The sequence below is a fragment of the Balaenoptera borealis genome, assembly GCF_965194805.1.
Source record: "Balaenoptera borealis genome assembly, chromosome: 15".
In the NCBI taxonomy this organism is placed as follows: Eukaryota; Metazoa; Chordata; class Mammalia; order Artiodactyla; family Balaenopteridae; genus Balaenoptera; species Balaenoptera borealis.
The window spans coordinates 69513907-69534427 of record NC_138871.1 but is presented as its reverse complement, the minus strand read 5'-3'; the positions used below and the strand labels follow the sequence as shown (position 1 = coordinate 69534427).

At 40.9% G+C, this 20521-nt stretch overlaps 1 protein-coding gene across 1 annotated transcript in view; it reads left to right on the top strand.

Annotated features, from left to right (window-relative positions):
- Window positions 1-20521, top strand: part of PLB1 (phospholipase B1) — a 129454-nt gene that overhangs the window by 7579 nt on the left and 101354 nt on the right. Inside the window, exon 3 of the mRNA XM_082356692.1 lies at window positions 19237-19298. Coding sequence (XP_082212818.1) covers window positions 19237-19298 — 62 coding nt within the window. The remainder of the gene's footprint in view (window positions 1-19236; window positions 19299-20521) is intronic.

The window sequence follows — 20521 nt, the reverse complement described above, 5'->3', positions numbered from 1 at the left end:
ATTGTCATCTATGGTCTGGCCATTGTCTGTTTGTATACTGTCTGTCTGTTTCTAAAGTTTTTTTAATCTTTTCTGGTTTGTGCTCTTTGTGTCTTCTTTAAGAACTTCTCTCTGGCCTCAGGGTCATGAAGATATTATCCTGTATTTCCTTCTAAAAACTTTATAAATTTGCTTTTCTCACTGGGTCTTTTTAAAGACATCTGGGATTGATTTTGGTGACTACTGTAAGAGGAGAACCCAGTTTTATATGTTTTTTCGTGAAGATACCTGGTTGTCTCAGCACCATTTATTGAAAAGTCCGTTGCTTCCTCACCATTCTGAAGAGCCGCCTCTGTTCATATATAAAGGACTCATATGTGCATGCGTCTGTTTTAAAACTCTGTTTTGCTTTATTTATCCCATTGTCTACCCCTGTGCCAGTAGCACGTTATCTTAATTCTATAGTTTTGTAGTAAGCTTTATTATTTGTGAGAAACAAGTCTTTCTGTTTTTTCTTCTTCTTTAGAAGTGACTTGGCTTTGAACTTTCATATAAATTTTACTATTTGTCAATTTCTACCCCCCTCCCCAAAACAAACCTGTTGGGCTTTTGATAGAAATTGCTTTTAATTCTGTGAATCAAGTAGGGGAAAATAGGTATCTTTACAATATTGAGTCTTCCAAACCATGAGCTTATAATTAGACCTTTAACGCCTCTCAATGCTTTATAGTTTTCTCTGAGGTCTTGCATATGTTTTGTTAAATTTATTCGTAGGTATCTAACACTTTTGGTGTATGATAAATGGAATGTTAAATTGTCATTTTGAAAATGTTATTGGTATATAGAAATAAATTTTTAATTTTGTACCCAATTAAGCTCTTATAAATTTTAGTAAGTTATCCGTATATTCTTTTGAATTTTCTATATACACAATCCTGCCAGTGATGACGGTCTGGTTGCTCTCTTTTCAGCCTGTGTGCCTTTTCTTTCTTTTGCCTCACTGTGCTGGCTGGTGCCTTCGCTACAACTGTTCAGAGCAGTGATGGTTGGACGCACTCTTGTCTTATTCCCAAGTTCAAAAGGAAAGTGTTTAATGTTTCCTCAGTAAGTGTGGTGTTTGCTACAGGCTTTTCTGTAGCTACTCTTCATGAGACTAAGAAAGTTCTATTTTATTACTAATTTGCTAAGCGGTTTTAAAAAAAAATCATGAGTGGGTGCTGAATAAATTTTTCTGCACTTATTGAGATGATTGTATGATTTACTCTAATCTGCTAATATGGTGAATTAAGTTAATTGACTTTTTACTATTTTGTTCATTTTTTTCAGTCATTGCTTGTTAAATTCACCAAAGACTGCACATTGCATTTACTTGTGCTGCCTCTTTAAACCCTTTTAATCTAGAGTAGTTCTTTAGCCTTTTTTTCCCCTTTCTTTCTTTTGTATGTGTGTGTGTCCTTGAAAAATTGAGGCTGGCTTTTTTTGTGCCCACTGCAATTTGGATTGGTCCAAACTGTTTCTTTGTTGTTAGAATCAGATTAAACTCTTCAGGTAGAAATACAATGTAGATTATGTTGTGTCCTTGATGTGTAACATTCAGTGATACATGTGACATTAGCAAATATTTTCATTGGTGATGTTAAATTTGATAATTTGGTTAAGGTGGTGTCTGCCAGATTTCTCCCTTGTAAAGGTACCTCCCCCCATGTGATTTATAATTTGTCTGTAGGGAGATACTGTGATACCGAGTGACTGTTCTTATACCCAATGGTTTTTTAGCATCCATTGATGATTCTTGGCTGAATTATTACCATGGTGAGTGTAAGATGGTGATTTTTAAATGGCTGTCATTCCTCCTACTATTGTTAGTTGGCATTCCTCCATAAAAAAAAAGTCTCTTCTCTGCCCCACTCTTTTTAGGTTTTATCTTTCTAATATAAAATGGACATATGGATTCTTTTATTAATCAGTATATTATAACCCAGTCCTGTCATTACTCATTTTAATGCTCAAGTTATTGGCCAGTGAGAGCCACTTCAAGCTGACTCCTGTTTCCCCATCAATTTTTAAGCACTTTTTAGCTTTATGGAACAAGTTATTCCAGGCTAATCTTCTGTTTTCCCTTCCTCACCATGCAATTAGCAACGTCTTTAAGATGCCAATTGATAGGGGATTTTATTTAGAAACCAAGATCGAGATGCTAGGGGTGTTCATTGCTTCTGGAGTGTCATTGTGTCTAAGCTCTCTCAGTGGACAGAGCCAAGAAATATTGTTTTCTTTTTAATGAGATGAATTTATACAGATATCTCCTAATTTTACTTAGAATTAGGCTTTTATCTCCTTCCTCTATTCCGGATTTGTATTGTCCTTATCCCACAGTGTAAGCTGAGGTTACAAAAATATTGATACATTTATTCATTTGCTGAATCCTACAATACATCCAACACAATATTGGAATTACTGAAATAATAACACCACCATAAGCAAAGTTCGAAATCTCTTTGTGGTTCTTTTGTCCTCAGAATATGTCCCACACAGGGTATATAATCAAAATACTTTGATCAAAATCACTTGTATTAACTCTTTTTCTTTTATTCTCTCTGTGTGGTTATGTTATGTATTTGACATGTAGTTAAATTTGTCTCTGTTTCTATTCACTTATAAAGTTTCTCCCATTCTTGATTTTACTTTAGTTTTTGAATATATAAAGCATTAACATGGTTCAAAAGTCAAAACTGTGTGAAAAGATATACCTGGAGAAGTGTCATTCCCATCCCTATCCCATCCATCCCATTTCCACCTATCCCTGTAGGTAACCAATTTCATTATTGTCATATCATTTCTATGTTTCTTTTTGCAAATATATATTCTTATATTTTCTTCCTTCTTGCACAAAGGTAATCTACTATAAACTTCTTTTTCATCTTGATTTTTTTTTCACTTAATAATATATCCTGAAATTACATTATATCTGTTCAGAAATCTTTTTTATTTTTTTCCAGCTGTAGGATATTCCATTATGTACCATATATATTCAACCAGTCTCCCAATATGCACATTAGGTTGTTTCCAGTATTTTGCTACTTTAAGTAATGCTGTCATGAACAATCGTGTACATATGTCTTATTCATGTTTTTGGAGGGAGAGCTTAGGGTAAGTTCCTAGAACTGGGATTTCTGGGTCAAAGGATAAATACACATATAGTTTTGTTAGATATTACCAAATCTCCCCCCAACCATAGGGATTATACCATTTTACATTCCCATTGGCAATATATATGAAAATGCCTACTTCTCCACAGCTTGACAACAGAGTGTATTGTCAGGCCTTAGAATTTTTGCAAATGTCACAGATGAGAAGTAGTATTTTAGTTTTAAATTCTCTGATCGCAAAGGAAGTTGTCTTTTTTTTTTTTAAAGACCATGTGGTCTCAGTTTCCAAAATGCAATGAAAAAGGGTAAGTTCCAAAAGCATCAACACTTTTCAAGTCTCATGCTTGCATCATGTTTGATAATGTCCCATTTACCAAAGCAATTCATATGGCCAACCGCAGGTTTAAGGGGTAGAGAAATAGACTTCTCCTCTTGTTGGGAGGAACAGCAATGTTATACTGCAAAGTGACATACATTCAAGGATGGGAGAGATTTGTGGCCATTTTGCAATATACTTCACCTACGTTCTTTGCTCTTGTTTTCCAGGATTTCATAGCTATTTTTGCATGTTTATTTTTCTTTATGAATTTTAGAAACAATTCGCCTAGCTTTAGAAAAAAAAGGTATTGGTATTTTTATTGGAATTGCCATAAATTTACAAAATAGAGAGAAATAGGCCACTGTATCTTCTAACCAAGCCAGGCCATATATTGATGTATATGAAGGCTTTTACTTTTTGCTATGTTAATTTTATACTTTCTATCTTGCTAAATTATTTCATTGTTTGAATTAGTTTTATCATTGATTCTCTAGAGTTTTCATGGTTAGTCCCACATTATCAACGAATAAAGATATTTTTCCTTTTTCTGCCTTTACTTCTTTTCTTTTCTGATTGCATTGTCTAATTCTCCAATACAATGTTAAATAGCAAGGGTGATAGTGGGGATTCTCACCTTGTTCCTGATCTTAGTAGGAAAGAAATTTCCCCTGTTCAGTTAGATGATGGACTTTGGGAATCATACATACATACATACACATATATGTGTGTTTTGTGTGTTCACATTAAAGATGTATCCACAAAATTGTGTTTTCTTGAGTGTTTTTATTTTTATCAGGAATGAACGTTAAAGTTTGTTGAAGGTCTTTTCAGCATCTATGGAAATAAGTGTATTATTTTTTTCCTTTTAGATTTATTATTATGTTAAATGGTTTGCTAATGTTGAATCATCCATACATTCCTGGAATAAAATCAAGTTGGTCACAGTGTATTTTGTTTTTATATACTGCTGGATTTGGTTTACTAACATTTGTTTAGGATTTTTTCCCTTATATGTTCATGAATGACATTGAACTTGAGATATAACTTTCCTTTCTCTCACTACTGTTGGATTTTGATACCAATGTTATACATTCTCATAAAATAAATTTGGTAGTGTTCCTATTTTTCTCTTTTCTAGAATAGTTTTTAATAATGGAATTATTTTTTTTCCTTTAATTGGTAGTAGAACTCACCAATAAGACCATTTAGGCCTGAAATATTATTTTTTAGTGGGCTTTTGACTACTGACTCAATTTTTTTAATGGTTATAGAATTATTCATATTTATTTCTTCTTAAGTAAGTTTTGGAAAGTTTTATTTTTCACATTTACTTACACACAATTCAGTGGGTCTGCAGTTTGGGATGACTTCAGGGATCTTGTCTCTGTTCCACATAGTGTTGTCTGGGATTGACTTGGAGAGTCTAAAATGCCATATCAGGGGACTTGGTGCTGGGGTGCCTTGGTGCTCCTCCACACAGCCTTTATCTCTACATGAAAAGCCTGGGATTCTTTACCTTGTGACTCAGGTCCAAAAAGAGCAAAATTAGAAGCCACAAGGCCTTTTAATGCCTAGACCCAAGAATAATTTCTGCTGCTTCTGTTGGTAAATGCAAGTTTCAAGGCCAGCGTAGATTCAAGGGGAAGGAAATAGACTTCACTTCTTAAGGGGGAAGAGTGGCAAAAGTCATATTGCAAAAGGGCATGCAGGATGGAAGGAAATGCCATGGCCATCTTTGGAAAAATATACAGTCTATGTTGTATATGTGTTTCCTAGTTCATTCATTTTTGTGAGTTAATCTTGCTCAACATTTGTAGTGTATCTTGAATGTGTGGCTTAATATCTTTCATCAGTTTTGAAAATTTCCCAGCTAGTATCTCTTGAAATATTGCTTTTACTCCACTATTTCTGTCTTTTCTTTCTGCGGTGCCAATTAAATGTTTGTTTGCTTTTCTCACTTTATGTGCCATGTCTCTTAGCCTGTCTTCCAATTTTACCATCTTGTTGTCTTTCTATACTGCATTCTAAGAAATTTATTATAACACATATCCTAGTTTATTCATTCTTTCTGTTGTGTCTAATTTGCTGTTTAACCTGATCATAGAAGATTTGGAAAATTGGTTTTATTTTTCAAATTTAATTTACATTTAGTTCTTTACCAAATTTGCAATGTTACTTTTTAAAATAATTTTGTGTTCCTATAAGTATCCTCAAGTTTGTCTTTTATTTATTTATTTATTTTTAAAATTTATTTTTTTGGCTGCGTTTGGTCTTTGTTGCTGTGCATGGGCTTTCTCTAGTTGCGGCGAGCGGGGGCTACTCTTCCGTTGCGGTGCACAGTCTTCTCATTGCGGTGGCTTCTCTTGTTGCGGAGCATGGGCTCTAGGCGAGCAGGCTTCAGTAGTTGTGGCTCGTGGGCTCTAGAGTGCAGGCTCAGTAGTTGTGGCACACGGACTTAGTTGCTCTGTGGCATGTGTAATCTTCCCAGACCAGGGCTCAAACCCATGTCCCCTGCATTGGCAGGCGGATTCTTAACCACTGCACCACCAGGGAAGCCCTAGTTTGTCTTTTATTTTTTAAAACATCCTATTTTTATAATTTTTGTCTGATAATTTCAGTCTCCAAAGTTTTTGATCTATTTCTGCTTTGTTTTTTTCTGCTAATACTTGCTCCTGGTTACCTTGTTTGTTTATGTGCTTGGTTATTTTTAGTGTGTGATGCTTTGACTCCTTGAAAAGTTATTTGTGAGATTCTTTGAGGCCTAGGATGAAGGCCTAGGATGAAGATGGCTGTCTTCAGAGACTATATGAACATCATCTGTCAGGCACTTGGGACATTACCATTAAGGATCACTTCAAACTAAATTTGTTTGAAGAATAGCCAAGCCCCATGCTAAGCACTGTACATATATAACAGCTTCCCTTTAAGAGGGATGTACTATTCTCCCCATTTTATAGATGAGAAAACTGAGACTCAGAAGTTGAATAACTTGCGCAAGTTCATTCAGCTAATAAGCACAGGAGCCTGAATTTAGTCCTGAGACTGAGTCCAGAGCCAGGGCCTTTCACCATCTCCCTGCATTACAGCAGAGCCCAAGGGAGGAAAGAACCAAACCAAACCAGGGCTTTTGTTTAAGCTTTAAAATGGGCTCACCAAAACCCATATTAAAACAGATTCCTGCTCTGAAAGTTTTGGTTTAGAAAACTGAAACATCATTATCTCAAAACTACAATTGGCTAAAACAAGTTGGCAAGGAAATCCCTGTGCCTAGTAAAATACCATTTTCACTAGAATTTCATTTTCCTGGCATGGGTCAGAAGTTCCCCAGGAGACTGTCATGCTTGTGAATGAAAACTCTTGCCTTGGTAACACACACATGCCAGGCCTGTCGCTGCAAAGCCGAAGGTGGGAACTGGGTGAACTCATTGTGTGAGGAAAGGAATGCCTCTTTCATTATTAGAACAAGTAAAGTTAGTCAACGTTTGTTTCACAAGGGCCTGGAGTCCTTCCTGGAGGATGCCAGCCCAGCCTTCTAGAAATACTCTTTCCAAATAAGAGTAGAAAGCAATCTTGGAGGACTTCTGGTGGCCCACGTCCTTCCAGTTATTGAAGGGGGGTCGGGGGGACTTGCTCAAGTCACCTATCTAGTTGGTGGCAGATGGTGGAACTCTGGTGTCAGACTCTCTCCTCTACATCAGATGCCTGAATCCCCATTCCCAGCCCCCACTTCAGCTCACACACATGCCTCCAAATTCCTGCCCTGAGTAGCGGGCACAGGTATGGGATTTTCTCTGGGGGCTCAGAAGTCCTACTTTCCTGGGATGTCATCTGCACCTTGTAGATTTTGAGGACTTTATTGTCAATCATCATTTTCATCAAGTTGCATTTTTGCTACTGTCAGTTAACTGTCTGAGCGCCTTCTAAGAACTCAAGTAGGGCTGAGCCTGCCTAGGAGATAATAAACCAAATGTAAGGAACCCTCTGGGGAGAGAGAACTGATCTGCATAAAAATCACTGGAGAAGAATTAAGTACCAAAATAGGTGTAAGTAGCTGTAATAAAAGCAACAGGATTCAGAGAACTGAGAGATGAATGTGGGCTGGAGAATTTTCACGTGGGAGGTGAAACTCGATTGAGCGCTGGAGGGTGAGTGGGCTTAAGATAAAGGCAGAGGAACAGGGAGGGCATGCAAGTGGGGGAAACGACATACCCAAAGGCAAAGTCAGGGCTCAACGTGACGGGTTTGAGGAGCAGGGAGTGGGCCTATTGGGCTGAAGGGCAGGGCTGGTGTGGGGGAGGTGACGAGTTAGGTAAAGTGAGGTTCTGAAATCCTTAGATAAGAACAGTAGAGATTATTACAGTGTCTTTTTGCTTAAAGAGACTTCTAAAGTGATTTAATCCAAATCTGTTACTTTTACATTTTAAAAACCTAAACCCTATATATAAAATAGATAAACAAGTTCCTACTATATAGCACAGGGAACTATATTCAACATTCTGTAATAAACCATAATGGGAAAGAATATGAAATGGAAAATATATATGTATAACTGAATCATTTTGCTGTACACCAGAAACTAACATAGCATTGTAAATCAACTATACTTCAATTAAAAAAAATTTTTTTTAAACCCAAAAAAACAAAAAACTAAGCCTTAACAGAGGTTAAGTGACCAGTTCAAGGTCATGCAGCAAGTCTAGAATTTGGATTTGCTGTATTGGGAAGGGGAAACTATTAAAGGTTCTTCAGCAGAGGAGTGGCCTAATGGAAGTGGTATTTTGGGCAGGATGAGTCTGCTGGCTTCAGACATAAAAGGTCATGCATTGAAAGAGGCAACACACTGGTGAGTCAGAGGCTCACCTGGCTCTTAGAAAGAGGCCCAGCAGGGAGTTTGCTGGGCTCTGGGAAGGCCAAGTGCTTTCCTCCTGAGTTAGGCAGCCATTTCCTCTTGCACTCTTGCATCTCAGGGAGAAGCAGTGGTCCTCGAGCAATGCTCCCTTCTTCAGACCAGAACCTCCCAGTTGTCTCTGGGAGGAGACCTTCCCGATGGGGGAGACATGAGGCCCCCACACAGTTTCCTGGGATCCCCCTCCTGTTGGAGCTCACTAATCCTTGCTTCTGCCCCCATCTGGCTTTGGGGGTCCCTGGTCCCTTTAAATTCTGGCCCCTGGGGGCTGAGGCAAAGCTGGAGCAGAGTGATGGTGGAGGAGGGGTCAGGGCTCTGACCTGCCACTGCCCAGGACCACTTGTTCATCTTTACCATGGGACTCTCTTCTTTGGGTTGTTCCTTCCTGGCTGTGGCCCTGCCTCAAGTGTCCCCATGAGGAGATTAAGGAAAATACAATCTAAAAGGGAAGCAGTCCTTGTCTGAGGTCATATAATGAGCCAAGGGCCAAACGTCAAGCCAGCTTTGAATGTGCTCTCTCCTGTTAGGACTGCTCCTTAGAACCATCTTCCCTCTCCTGGGGCACAAGATGTTTGAGGGTGAGTGTTGGGTGGGCATCAGAGATGGAGACGGGAGGGTGCGTTGGTCTCTGTCCAGGATGGAATTTGTAGTAAGTGTCTCCCCGGGGTCATCAGCACAGGACATGGGTATTTAAAGAACGGTGGTTTGGGACTTCCCAACCCAAATTATCTCTAATTTTTTAATAATCTCATCAGACTAAAGGTTGTGTCTACCCAAAAGTTGTAAGAGTGTTAATTCTAAATCGTTTTTTGGCATTCCTGCTGTTAAATCTATTTAGATTGACTGCTGGGTAAGGTAAGGACAGCTGAAAATACCTTTCTTGTAGACACGGCAAAAGAACAAATTTCCGTATGTTGGCAACTCGGGCTATAGAACAACACACGCAAAAAACCTTTTTATAATTGCCTTTTAAAACATTTTTATTTTATATTGGACTATAGTCCATTTATGATGTTGTTAGTTTCAGGTGTACAGCAAAGTGATTCAGTTATACATATACATATCTTTATTCTTTTTCAGATTCTTTTCCCATTTAGGTTATTACAGAATATTGAGCAGAGTTCCCTGTGCTATACAGTAGGTCCTTGTTGGTTATCTGTTTTATATATAGTCGTGTGTATATGTTAATACCAACCTCCCCATTCCCCACCTTTCCCCTTTGGTAACCGTAAGTTTAACAGACTTTGGTCCCAAGGAAAGCAGGCCAGACTAGGTTAAGGAGAACTGAGCTCCACACACAGCCTTCGATAACTTGCTGAGTGGTCTTTGGCAAGTTTGCTAACCTCTCTGGGTCTCGGTTTGCTGAGGTATTAAACGAGATGATCTCAAAGTTCAGCCCACCGCAGCCATTCTAGAATTCTAAGACAGAGGTCAGTCTAGCTACCCCAGAAAGGTTCTCTGGCCCTTGGGCTGCCCTCACCGACTGCGGCACGTGGGTGCCCAAGCACCCCGATAGCATCCTGTGCTCCTCAGAGCACTGTTGGTATAAGAGCAGCAGCCGTGCCGGCCCCGGGCGGTGCCTGCCCGCAGGTCGAAAACAGCATCCCACAGGCCCTAAGTGTGAATGGGCATAAGATGCTGCACAGGGCGACCGGCAAAGCCCAGAAGACCTGCTTACAGCCCAGGACAGCACAGAAGACAAACCCTGGCTGACTTGGACCCTCCCCTTCCCAGCTTACCCAGGTAGCTCACCGGTTAGTGGATGGCAGTGCTGGTGCGAGGCCTGACCCTGCCCTTGCTGGTGTGGTTTGTGTGAGCTGGTGAAAAGTTACCTAGCCTCTCTAGAGCCTGTCAATCCTGCCTCTACTTACCCTTTAGGGTTGCTGTGAGGACATTGCACTTTTTCAAAGAGCCCCCAGACTTAATGTACACTGAAGAGTGGCCTTAATTCCGCATGTGTTGGCCTTGACTGTCCTTCCCACTGCCCAGGGCATATGCCTCCCATTCATCCAGGGAGACAAGTCCTCCCTTGCAAGTGTGTGGCCTCTCCTATTCACACGGTGCTTTCCTGTTCTCGCAAGAAGCCCGTGAAGAAGCCAGGGAAGCCAGTCTCATCCCCATTTTATAGATGGGGAAGTCAAGGTCCAGAGAGATTGATGCTTGATCAAGGTTACAACATGGCCATCTTTCTTCAAGGCAGGGATGGAGGTGGAAAATTGTGCTCTAGACACAGTATAAGTAAAAAATAACAAAAAAATAAAGGAAATCTACTAATTAAGAGAGCATGAGTTGTTTTAGTTTTGCTTTTGAAATCACACTCCCTACCCCTGGCCAGCTGTTGGGCTGACAAGCTTTGGGTTTCCTTGAAGAGTCAGGGCTGTTAACCTCAGAAGCACACGAACATCACTCAAAGGGCTTTGAAAATCTGCTGGGGTCCAGCACACCAAGGCCCCCCACCCCCAGGCCAATCCAATCTGAATCTCAGTGTTGGGGGCTGGGCAACAGGCAGTGGGTTGAGAACCAGTGGTTCAGAGGGGCCTCCCAGAGGAGAACCGTGTGTGACTTTGCCTTGCCAAGACCTAATACTATGATGGCCCTTTGTTGGCTCCAGGACCCCAGTGGTCACAGCTCTGTCCAACTTGGAAGATTGATCTCAGCCAAACCTGTTCCTCAGAGTGTGCACACACATTCTGTTTCCTGCCTAGCAGGGTGGAAAAGTACTTGTCTTTTTCCCTTATTGACCATACTGAGGTGGTAGTTTTTCAGGGAGCTCTAAGCCCTTCATAGATCCACGAGCTTGAGGCTAAAACAACCTTCCAAATGGGAAAATTCCCTTGGGATTCCATGATTGGGGTCCAGTCAGGCCACAAGTGCTTTGACAATTTCTCCCACAATACCTTGGGGTGCTATGGGAAAGGCAAGAATTTTTCTTCCATTTACTGGTGGGAAGCAGAATGGGAAGCAGAGTGGGAAGCCCTGGAGTGAGGGCCCAGGAGTCAGTGGGGATAGGACCCAGGGGTCCTAAGTCTCCATCCGGGTCCTCAGGTCTAGACACTTAGATTCCAGGTACAGCCTCTTTGTGACGCCCCAGGGCAGTTATCAGGGATGATTTAGATCATCAGGGTAAACACGAACTCTCTAGTTATATAAGGAAATCCCAGAATATTGAGACTGGAAGTATCTGAAAAATGGTCTGTGCTTAATCATCTCTCTTATACTGATTATAATAATCATAACTACCAGTTACTGAACCTTTAGCACATGTCAGATACCATGCTGATATCATGTTTACATGTGATTAATCCTTACAGCAACTCCACAAGGCAGGTGTTATCAACCTCACCTTATAGGTGAGGAAACGGAGGCATGGAGAGATTGACTAGACCAAGGGTGTCCAAGCTCCTAACACCTGCCTGGTGTATGTACCACATGCCCCCCATGGTCCCCACCCGCTGCCTGGACCAAGTGCCCTGGGCGGCCCCATTCTTTTTTTTTTTTTTTTTTAACATCTTTATTGGAGTATAATTGCTTTACGATGGTGTGTTAGTTTCTGCTTTATAACAAAGTGAATCAGCTATACATATACATATATCCCCATATCTCTTCCTTCTTGTATCTCCCTCCCTCCCATCCTCCCTATCCCACCCCTCTAGGTGGTCACAGAGCACCGAGCTGATCTCCCTGTGCTATGCGGCTGCATTCTTATTCAGGTAGCTCTAGCTATTCTACCAAGGGACAACCTGTCTCCACTGGTCCAGTCCTGGTTTGGGGGCCACATGGAACAAGGCCATCCCCCTTGGTATCCAGACCTTTCAGACACTGAAGGAAGTTCTCATGCAGCCCCCTAAGCTTCTCTTTTCTGTTCTTCCCAAGTATGCTTAAAAATGATATCTGACTCTCTGTGCTTCAATGTGTCGTACCTGTTCTATGATCTTTTCTCCTCCTTTCTTGTCTTCTTTGGATTAAACATTTCTATTGTTTCAGTTCCCCCACAGTATCCTGCCCAATATTAGCTTGCTGATTATACATTTTTGTTATTTTGGTATTTGATTATAACATGCATCCTTGTTATATTAAAGTCTAATATAAATGAGTACTTTAATCACTCCCCAGATAAAGAAAAACCTTACAACAGTGTAACTCCATTTAACTCCATTCACATCTGCCCACAGCAATACGTTACATATATTTTAAACTCCACACTATTATTTTTTATTTTTTGTATTGGAGTTGGCAAACATTTTTTCTGTAAAGGGCCAAACAGTAAATATTTGGTTTTGTGGATCATGTATGGTCTCTACCACATATTCTTCTTTGTTTTATAACCCTTTAAAAATGTAAATATCATTCTTATCTAGTGAGCCATACAAAAATAGGCTGTGGGCAGATTTAACCTATGAGCCATAGTTTGCTGGCTTCTGTTTTATACAGGCAATATTATTTTGGATTCGCCTACATGTTTACTTTCTGTACGTCATCTCTTCTTACATTACCATGCTTGCATGTGGGGTCATCTTCCTTGTAGCATTTTGAATATGTCATTCCACTGCCTTCTGGCCTCCACCGTTTCCGATAAGTTGACTGTTAATTGTAATGTTGGTCTCCTATGCATGAAAAGCTGTTTTTCTTCTGCTGTTTGAGCTTTTTTTTTTTTTTTACCTTGGCTTTAAGCTACACCTGGACACATCAATTATTACAGTTGATGTGTCTAAGTAAAATTGTGTTTTTCTTACCTAAAGTGGTTGTTTTGTTTGTTTGCTTTTGTTTTTATCCCTGCTTCTTTGATCTGTGACTCAATATTTTTCACCAAATGTGGGAAATTTTCAGCCATTATCTCTTCAAATCTTTTTCTGCCTCTTTCTCTCTCTGCTTCTTCTGGGACTCATTACCTGTATGTTTTGTATGCTTGACTGTATCCACAGACCTCTGAGGCTCTATTTTTGTTTCTTCAATCTCTTTTCCTCTGTATTTTTCAAAAATGTACTTTCTATTGATCTGTCTTTAAGTTTACAGATTCTTTTTTCTGCCATCTCAAGTCTGTTACTGAGCCCATCTAGTAAATCTTTCAGTTATTTTATTTTTCATCTCTGGAATTTTCTTTTTATAGCTTCTATTTGTTGAGTCTTTAAACTTCACATTTTTCTTTAATTCTTTGAACATAGTTTCATTAATTCTTTGAACTTATATGTAATAGCTACTTTGAAGACCTTGCCTGGAAAACCCAACATCTGGGCCCACTCAGAACACGTTTTCATTGGCTTCTTTTTTTTCTGGAGTATGGGTCTCACTTTTCAATTTCATGGCACATCTAGTAACTTTTGGTTGAAAACTGGACATGTCTGATAAAATTTAACAATTTTTCATATTCCATTTCTGAGGGTTGTTGGTTCATTTTTCAGTAACCTGCCTGGAATTAAACTGTGGAATCTGTTTCCCTACAGTGGACAGCCACTGATGTCTTTGCTCAGTTTTTTATTTCTTTTTTTTTTTTAACCTGGCATCCTAGGAGTCACCCCTGAGTCTGCATGGTTTAGTGATCAGTGATTTGGACAGAGGTGGTATCCAAAGACCTTGAATTTGTAAGGCTCTGTTTATCGGTCTGTGTGTAGGGTGGGGAATGAACACAAAGTTGCAGACAATTCTCAAGTTTTTCTTCACTTTAATTTTACATGGGGCTCTTTCAGGTCTTCCCAGAACAAACACAGACTCCCAGCCAACCAGGAATATGTGAGGTGTATCTCTGCCCTTCCCTTTTCCTCCTTCTCATTCCTGGATCGCCCCACTGAATATCCCATTGGTTTACTCCTCACCCCAACTGGGAAAAAAACATCAGGCTAACAAAGCTGCAGATATTATCCCTTTATTTCCACATTATTCCACCACTTTTCACTGTCTATTGTCTGTTGGGATTTTTTTCTCTCTCTTGGTTTCTGTTTATTTGGTATTATCTCCTGGTAATTTTTTTTTTTTTATTGAAAGCCAGGCATTGTGTATGAAAAATTAGATAACTGTATGTTCCAGATGGTGCTGTCTTCTTCCATAAAGGCTTTACTTTGGGCAAGCAGTTAGGTAGGGGCAGATCACCCTAATCTAATACTGGGAATCGAACTGACTCAAAGCTGGGCTTCAGTCTTTTTGGAGGCTGGTCTATTTCCACTTTATCCATCTTCCAAGGGTCTAGCTCTTTGAAGTCCCAAATAAAAGACTGGGACACTCACCAGGGCACCTCCTCCTTGATGGGCACTGGACTCCAATGTTTCCCCCCAGCTCCGTGGACAGTCTGAAGCTCTGCCCAGCATATTAGCCACTTAGCTGCTGATTTCTGTTGCCCATGATTTGGCAAGTGTTTCAAGGGTAAAAACAGCATCAAATGTTGGACGCACTCTCTCTACTGTCCTTTTCTCTGGCTATTTACTCCTCAAGTTCTTGCTGCCTTTATGACTCTCAACAGATGGGCACACTTGCACACACACACACACACACACACACACACACACACACAATGGGGAAATGCATGATTTAATGTCTGCAGAGGAAAAAAATTAGGCCCAGAAGATTCCATGATGTTTTCAGGGAAAGATGTAGGGATCCATCTCTTGTCTTCGAAAACAAGCTCTTCTGAGCCCCTTTAAAACCTTTTAGATTTAGAGTCAGCAGATAGGGTCTCTCAACCCAGCCCCACCTCTCTAAAGAAAAATTTAAACTTTCATTGCTATAAATTATACTAATAATGACATCTGTCTCTCTGGATTATTTTTTTCTTTTTTTTTTTTCTTTTCTAAATGCCCTTGTTGATTATCCATTCCATGTATAATAGTTTGCATCTGCTAACCCCAACCTCCCACTCCATCCCTCCCCCAACCCCACCCCCTTGGCAACCATAGGTCGGTTCTCTATGTCCATGAGTCTGTTTCTGTTTCGTAGATAGGTTCATTTGTGTCATATTCTAGATTCCACATATAAGTGATATCATATGGTATTTATCTTTCTCTTTCTGACTTACTTCACTTAGTATGATAATCTCTAGTTGTATCCATGTTGCTGCAAATGACGTTATTTCGTTCTTCTTTCTGTAGTTCTTTTAAGTGGTAGTTTAGGTTGTTTATTTGAGATTTTTCTTGTTTTTTGAGGAAGGCCTGTACTGCTATGAACTTCCCTCTAAGAACTGCTTTTGCTGTATCCCATAGATTTTGTAAGATTGTGTCTCTGGATTGATAATGAAACAACTTCTTTCATCAAAATTAACAGATTTCAATATATACTTTGTGCAGGCACTGGGCCAGATCTTCTGCTTATATTATTCAATTTTTAAAAATTTATAAATTAAAGAGTACAAGCATATCCATGATGATAATTTTTTTTTTTTTTTAAGAAAACTGCTAGTTTCAACAGAGACCAAAAGCTTTCTTTGAGGAGCAATTTTTTTACTTCTCAGGCGTGAAGCCTGGAGGACCAGGAGATGTGCTGAGTGGGACATTTCTCAAAGACCAGGGGAGAATCGCTCTAGCACCTATGTTCCTCTACTTGTGAAGGTGCTGGCAAAGGCCAATGAGGAGCTGTGGCAGCAGCAACCAGCCTGGTAATCTAGAGATGGATCCCAGGCACCCAGTGGGGATGCCTAGGGCTAAGGGATATTGCTGATCACCAGAGATGTGATCTTCCCATTTCACCTTGATGACCTCTTTTCAATAGTGTCTAGATCAGGGGGGTGGGATGAATTGGGAGATTGGGAATGACACATATACACTATTGGTACTATGTATAAAATAGATAACTAATGAGAACCTACTGTGTAGCTCAGGGAACTCTACTCAGTGCTCTGTGGTGACCTAAATGGGAAGGAAATCCAAAAAAGAGGGGATATATGTATACGTATAGCTGATTCACTTTGCTGTACAGTAGAAACTAACACAACATTGTAAAGCAACTATACTCCAATAAAAATTAATTATAAACAAAAATAGTGTCTAGATCAGACATTGGTTCACAAACAACGGCCCATGGGCCAAATCCAGCCCTCTGCCACTTTCTGTATGACCTGTGAGCCAAGAATGATTTTTACATTTTTAGATCAATTTTTTTTTCACGTGGACATCTAGTTATTACAGCATCATTCGTTGAAAAGACTGTCTTTTCTCCATTGTGCTGCCTTTGCACTCTTGTCAAAGAGCAGTTGACTCTATTTATGTGGGTCTGTGTCTGGGCACTCGCTCTTGTTCCATGGGTCTGTTTGTCTGTTCTTCTGCCAGTATCATCCTGTAGCTTTATAGTAACTTTTGAATTTGGGCAGTGTCAGTCCTCTGACTTTGTTCTTCTCCTTTGATATTCTGTTAGCTATTCTGGGTCTTTTGCCTCTCCATATAAACTTTTTTTTTTTTTTAATTTATTTAGTTTTGGCTGTGTTGGGTCTTTATTTCTGTGCGAGGGCTTTCTCTAGTTGTGGCAAGCAGGGGCCACTTTTCATCGCGGTGCGCGGGCCTCTCGCTATCGCGGCCTCTCTTGTTGCGGAGCACAGGCTCCAGACGCACAGGCTCAGTAGTTGTGGCTCACAGGCCCAGTTGCTCCGCGGCATGTGGGATCTTCCCAGACCAGGGCTCGAACCCATGTCCCCTGCATTGGCAGGCAGATTCTCAACCACTGCGCCACCAGGGAAGCCCCTCCATATAAACTTTAAAATCAGTTTGTTGATATCCAAAAAGTTTTTTACATTTTTAAATGGTTGAGAAAAATAAAAAGAAAGGTATTTAATGGCACATGAAAATTATATGAAATTCAAATGTCTCTATAATTTGTCTACATGTTATCTATGATGGTTTTCACAGTACAACAGCAGAGCTGAGTATTTGTGACAGAGACTGTATAGTCTGCAAAATCTAAAATATTGACTATATTGAAGAAGTTTGCTGGGCCCTGGTCTAAATCTTAGGCTGTGACTTACACTTAGTTTGGTTCTGAGCACGGCCTATGGGGCCAGACTGCCCATTTTCAAATCCTTCCATCACCAAGTGTTCACTGTGTCACCTTTAAAATGTCACTTACCCTTTCTGGGCCTGTTTCTTAACTGTAAAGTGGGGATGATAGCATTTATCTCATAGAGTTGTTGTGAGGAGTAAATGAATTATTTCACGTAAGTGCTTAGAACAGTGCCTGACACCTAGAAGCCGCATGTAAGTGTTGACTACCATATACCTTTTTATCCTGGCTTAAAAACAATGTTACCAAAATGGTCTCAAATCTCTGCCCTGCGAATTCACCTACCCCACTACTCCCAGAGCGATGATCATCTTAAAACACACCCTAACAGTCATCTCTTCAAAGACTGGTCATGGCTTCCTGTTGCCTGTGGAACAGACTGGCATTCACAGCTCCACAGCCCAGCTGCCATCTGTCTGTGCAGCCTCATCTACCCTGCCCTGCCCTGCCCTGCCCTCCCCTCCCCTCCCCTCCAGTTATGAACCCTTTGCTCCAGCCCTTCCAAGCACTCCGTGTTTGTCCACACCTCAACACCTTCCCATCATGCGGTTCTTTCTGCACAGAAGCATTTCTTCCGGGAATTTCAAAAGGGTCACTGAGATCTGGGGGCAGGATACAACCAACATTCCTGTTACGAGCTCCGAAGTGGAAATCAGTGCCTGATCTCACCGTGGGCGTGAAATGGAAATATACTCTTGTTCCTCATGAAACTCCAGATAAATTCTTTTCAGGGTCAAAAAGTAAAGCTGCAAAAGAAGGGTGGGGTGGCAAAGAAATCAAGCCCTCTCCCCCAAGTCAGGTCTCCCTTCAGCCTTGTCTGATGCTGTCTGGGGGTTCTTGCATGATATGCCTTTACAAGGAGTGGGTGCTCTGGGCAGAGAACTGAGTGGGGAGAAGCCAGAGGAAGCAAGGGAGCCAGACCTCTGATTACATATCAGTATCATATATGTTTCTTGAAGGTGTTGAAGTAAGCATCAAGATTATGTAACAGTGTGAAAAAAAGCTCATGATGCAACATTAAAGGGAGCTTGTAGGATACAGCATTGCATCCACATTGATTACAACTGAATAAATGTGTGACTGACCAGGAGCCTGATGGTGGACAGGCGGGTGTGAGCATATGAAACCACTCTTGGGCTCTAGGGGTAGTGGCACCGTGGGTGATTGTCTTGGTTCCTTTATTTAAAAATGAGTGCTGTTATTGTACACTACACTATTATTTCTGTAGCTAAAAGTTTGATGGTAGGTTTGATGGGAAAACTCATTAGCTTATAAAATGAGTCTCTCATTGTACATATATTATATTTTTAAAAAGTAAAATAAAATTAAAAGTTTTAAAAGACTGGCCCAAAGTAAGCTGGGACAAGGACAATGTCTTAGCAGCTCTCCACCTGCCTTTTCTTCCTCTCTGCCTCACAGTCAGTAAGCCCACTGGAGACAGCCCCTCTCCAGCTACTGTGTATAGTTATGGCTAAGCTCCTAAGCTCACATCACCTTCAGACTGTTCCCGGATGTCCTCTGCCTTCCCTCATTTGTCCTGGATCCCCAAACAACAGCAGCTATTTGTCCAACATTACTCTCCCGGAGAGTTCTGCCCTTCGCTAAGGAACCAATAGAGGCATCTGTGGTAATGTGCCCATGAATGATATAAGGTCATTGCTGACCCCTCCCAGGTAGCACTTTTGCTTTTCATCCTGGGGATTCTGATTAATAGGCTGCATTAATGGAAGCACAGTGTCCCAAACAATGGAGGTGATAGTTGAAGGAATGGAACCTGGACTTTCCTAACACAAGGGACGTTACTGAGCAGGGCACATAGGTCGGGCAGGGAGGAAGGGCACGAAAGCTGCAAATCTGGGTGGGAGTTAATTTCCAGCTAAATAACCTGAACTGTTTTTGCTTTCTTTTAGGAACTACCCAGGCCCGTACCTCCCCTGGAGAGAACACACTGGAAGAGCAGCTATGGCCAGAGGTCAGGGCTTTGTCCTCACAGGAGGGGGAGTGAGTTCCCTTCTAGAGGGTGAATCTAAGTCTTGATGCAAGTTGGCAGGTTCCCTCCCTGAGGCCTTTAGGGAATGGGCTAGATGAGTGGCTTCTCCGGGGACAGCCGGGCTGCCTGACAGAGCATAGCCGTACCTCCTGGAATTTGGGGCGCATCATCCCTGCAGAGTGAGCAGGTGGTTCCCAGAAGTGTCTGGAAAGATTATCGATGGGCTGGTTATCTCTGTGAACCTTGAAGCAGATGCTGGGAGTTATCCGAAGGCATCTGGGTGAGATCTTCCCAGAACATCTACAAGATAAGAGTTGAGAGTAAATGCTTTATCTCTTACCGAAATTGGTAATTCACGAGAAGTTAACTTGCGTCTCCTTGTGACAGAGAGATGTGGTCAAGCAACTCATTTACTGCACATTTTTACCCCATTGGAGTATTTCCCCTTCCACTCTCAATTCTGGGGAGAAAACGTATAACCTCCCTTCCCAAAGCCCTCCATGTGATTCACAGAAGCAGAGGCTGCTCTGGATTTTCACGGGCGTCTGAGGAGGCCAAGAGGTCCTGAGGACCCCAGCACTGGCCACCCATTCCCTCCTGTGCTCTCAGCAGCCCCTCTGGGCTTAGGACACATGCCGTTCCAGTGGGAATGTGAGAGTCTCCCTGTTTCCACTTTATCCAGTTACCAGCAGCAAATAGCATAATGCCTCATATACCTACTTTCGTGTAAATAATCAAATTTAAAGAAGGAAAGCAGATAATACAGAAAACATAATAGGATAGAATCGATTTAAAAATTTTTCAGTCTAGATATACTGGGTCTCTTCTTAATGATTTCTTTTTTATTGTAAAATATACATAACATTTACCATTTTTGAGTATACACGTTCAGTGGCATTAAGTATATTCACATTGTTGTGCACCTGTCACCACTATCTATCTCCAGAACTTTCTCACTGTTCCAAGAATTGTTCTTATTCTTTAACCTCCCTCCCTCTCCACCCCACTGTTCTGGGGTATCCTTAACTGCCATCTGCTAAAATCATTGTCAATAGGCACGTGTCCCCTTTTACTAGGTGAACTGGGTAAGGGGTTAGAAGAACATGACTATGGAAAGTTGTTGCTTCTGGATTTTGAGCCTAGTACAACAAGTACGTGGTCATTTCTACACCAAGTTTTCAGGACCTGTAATATTTCCATACAAG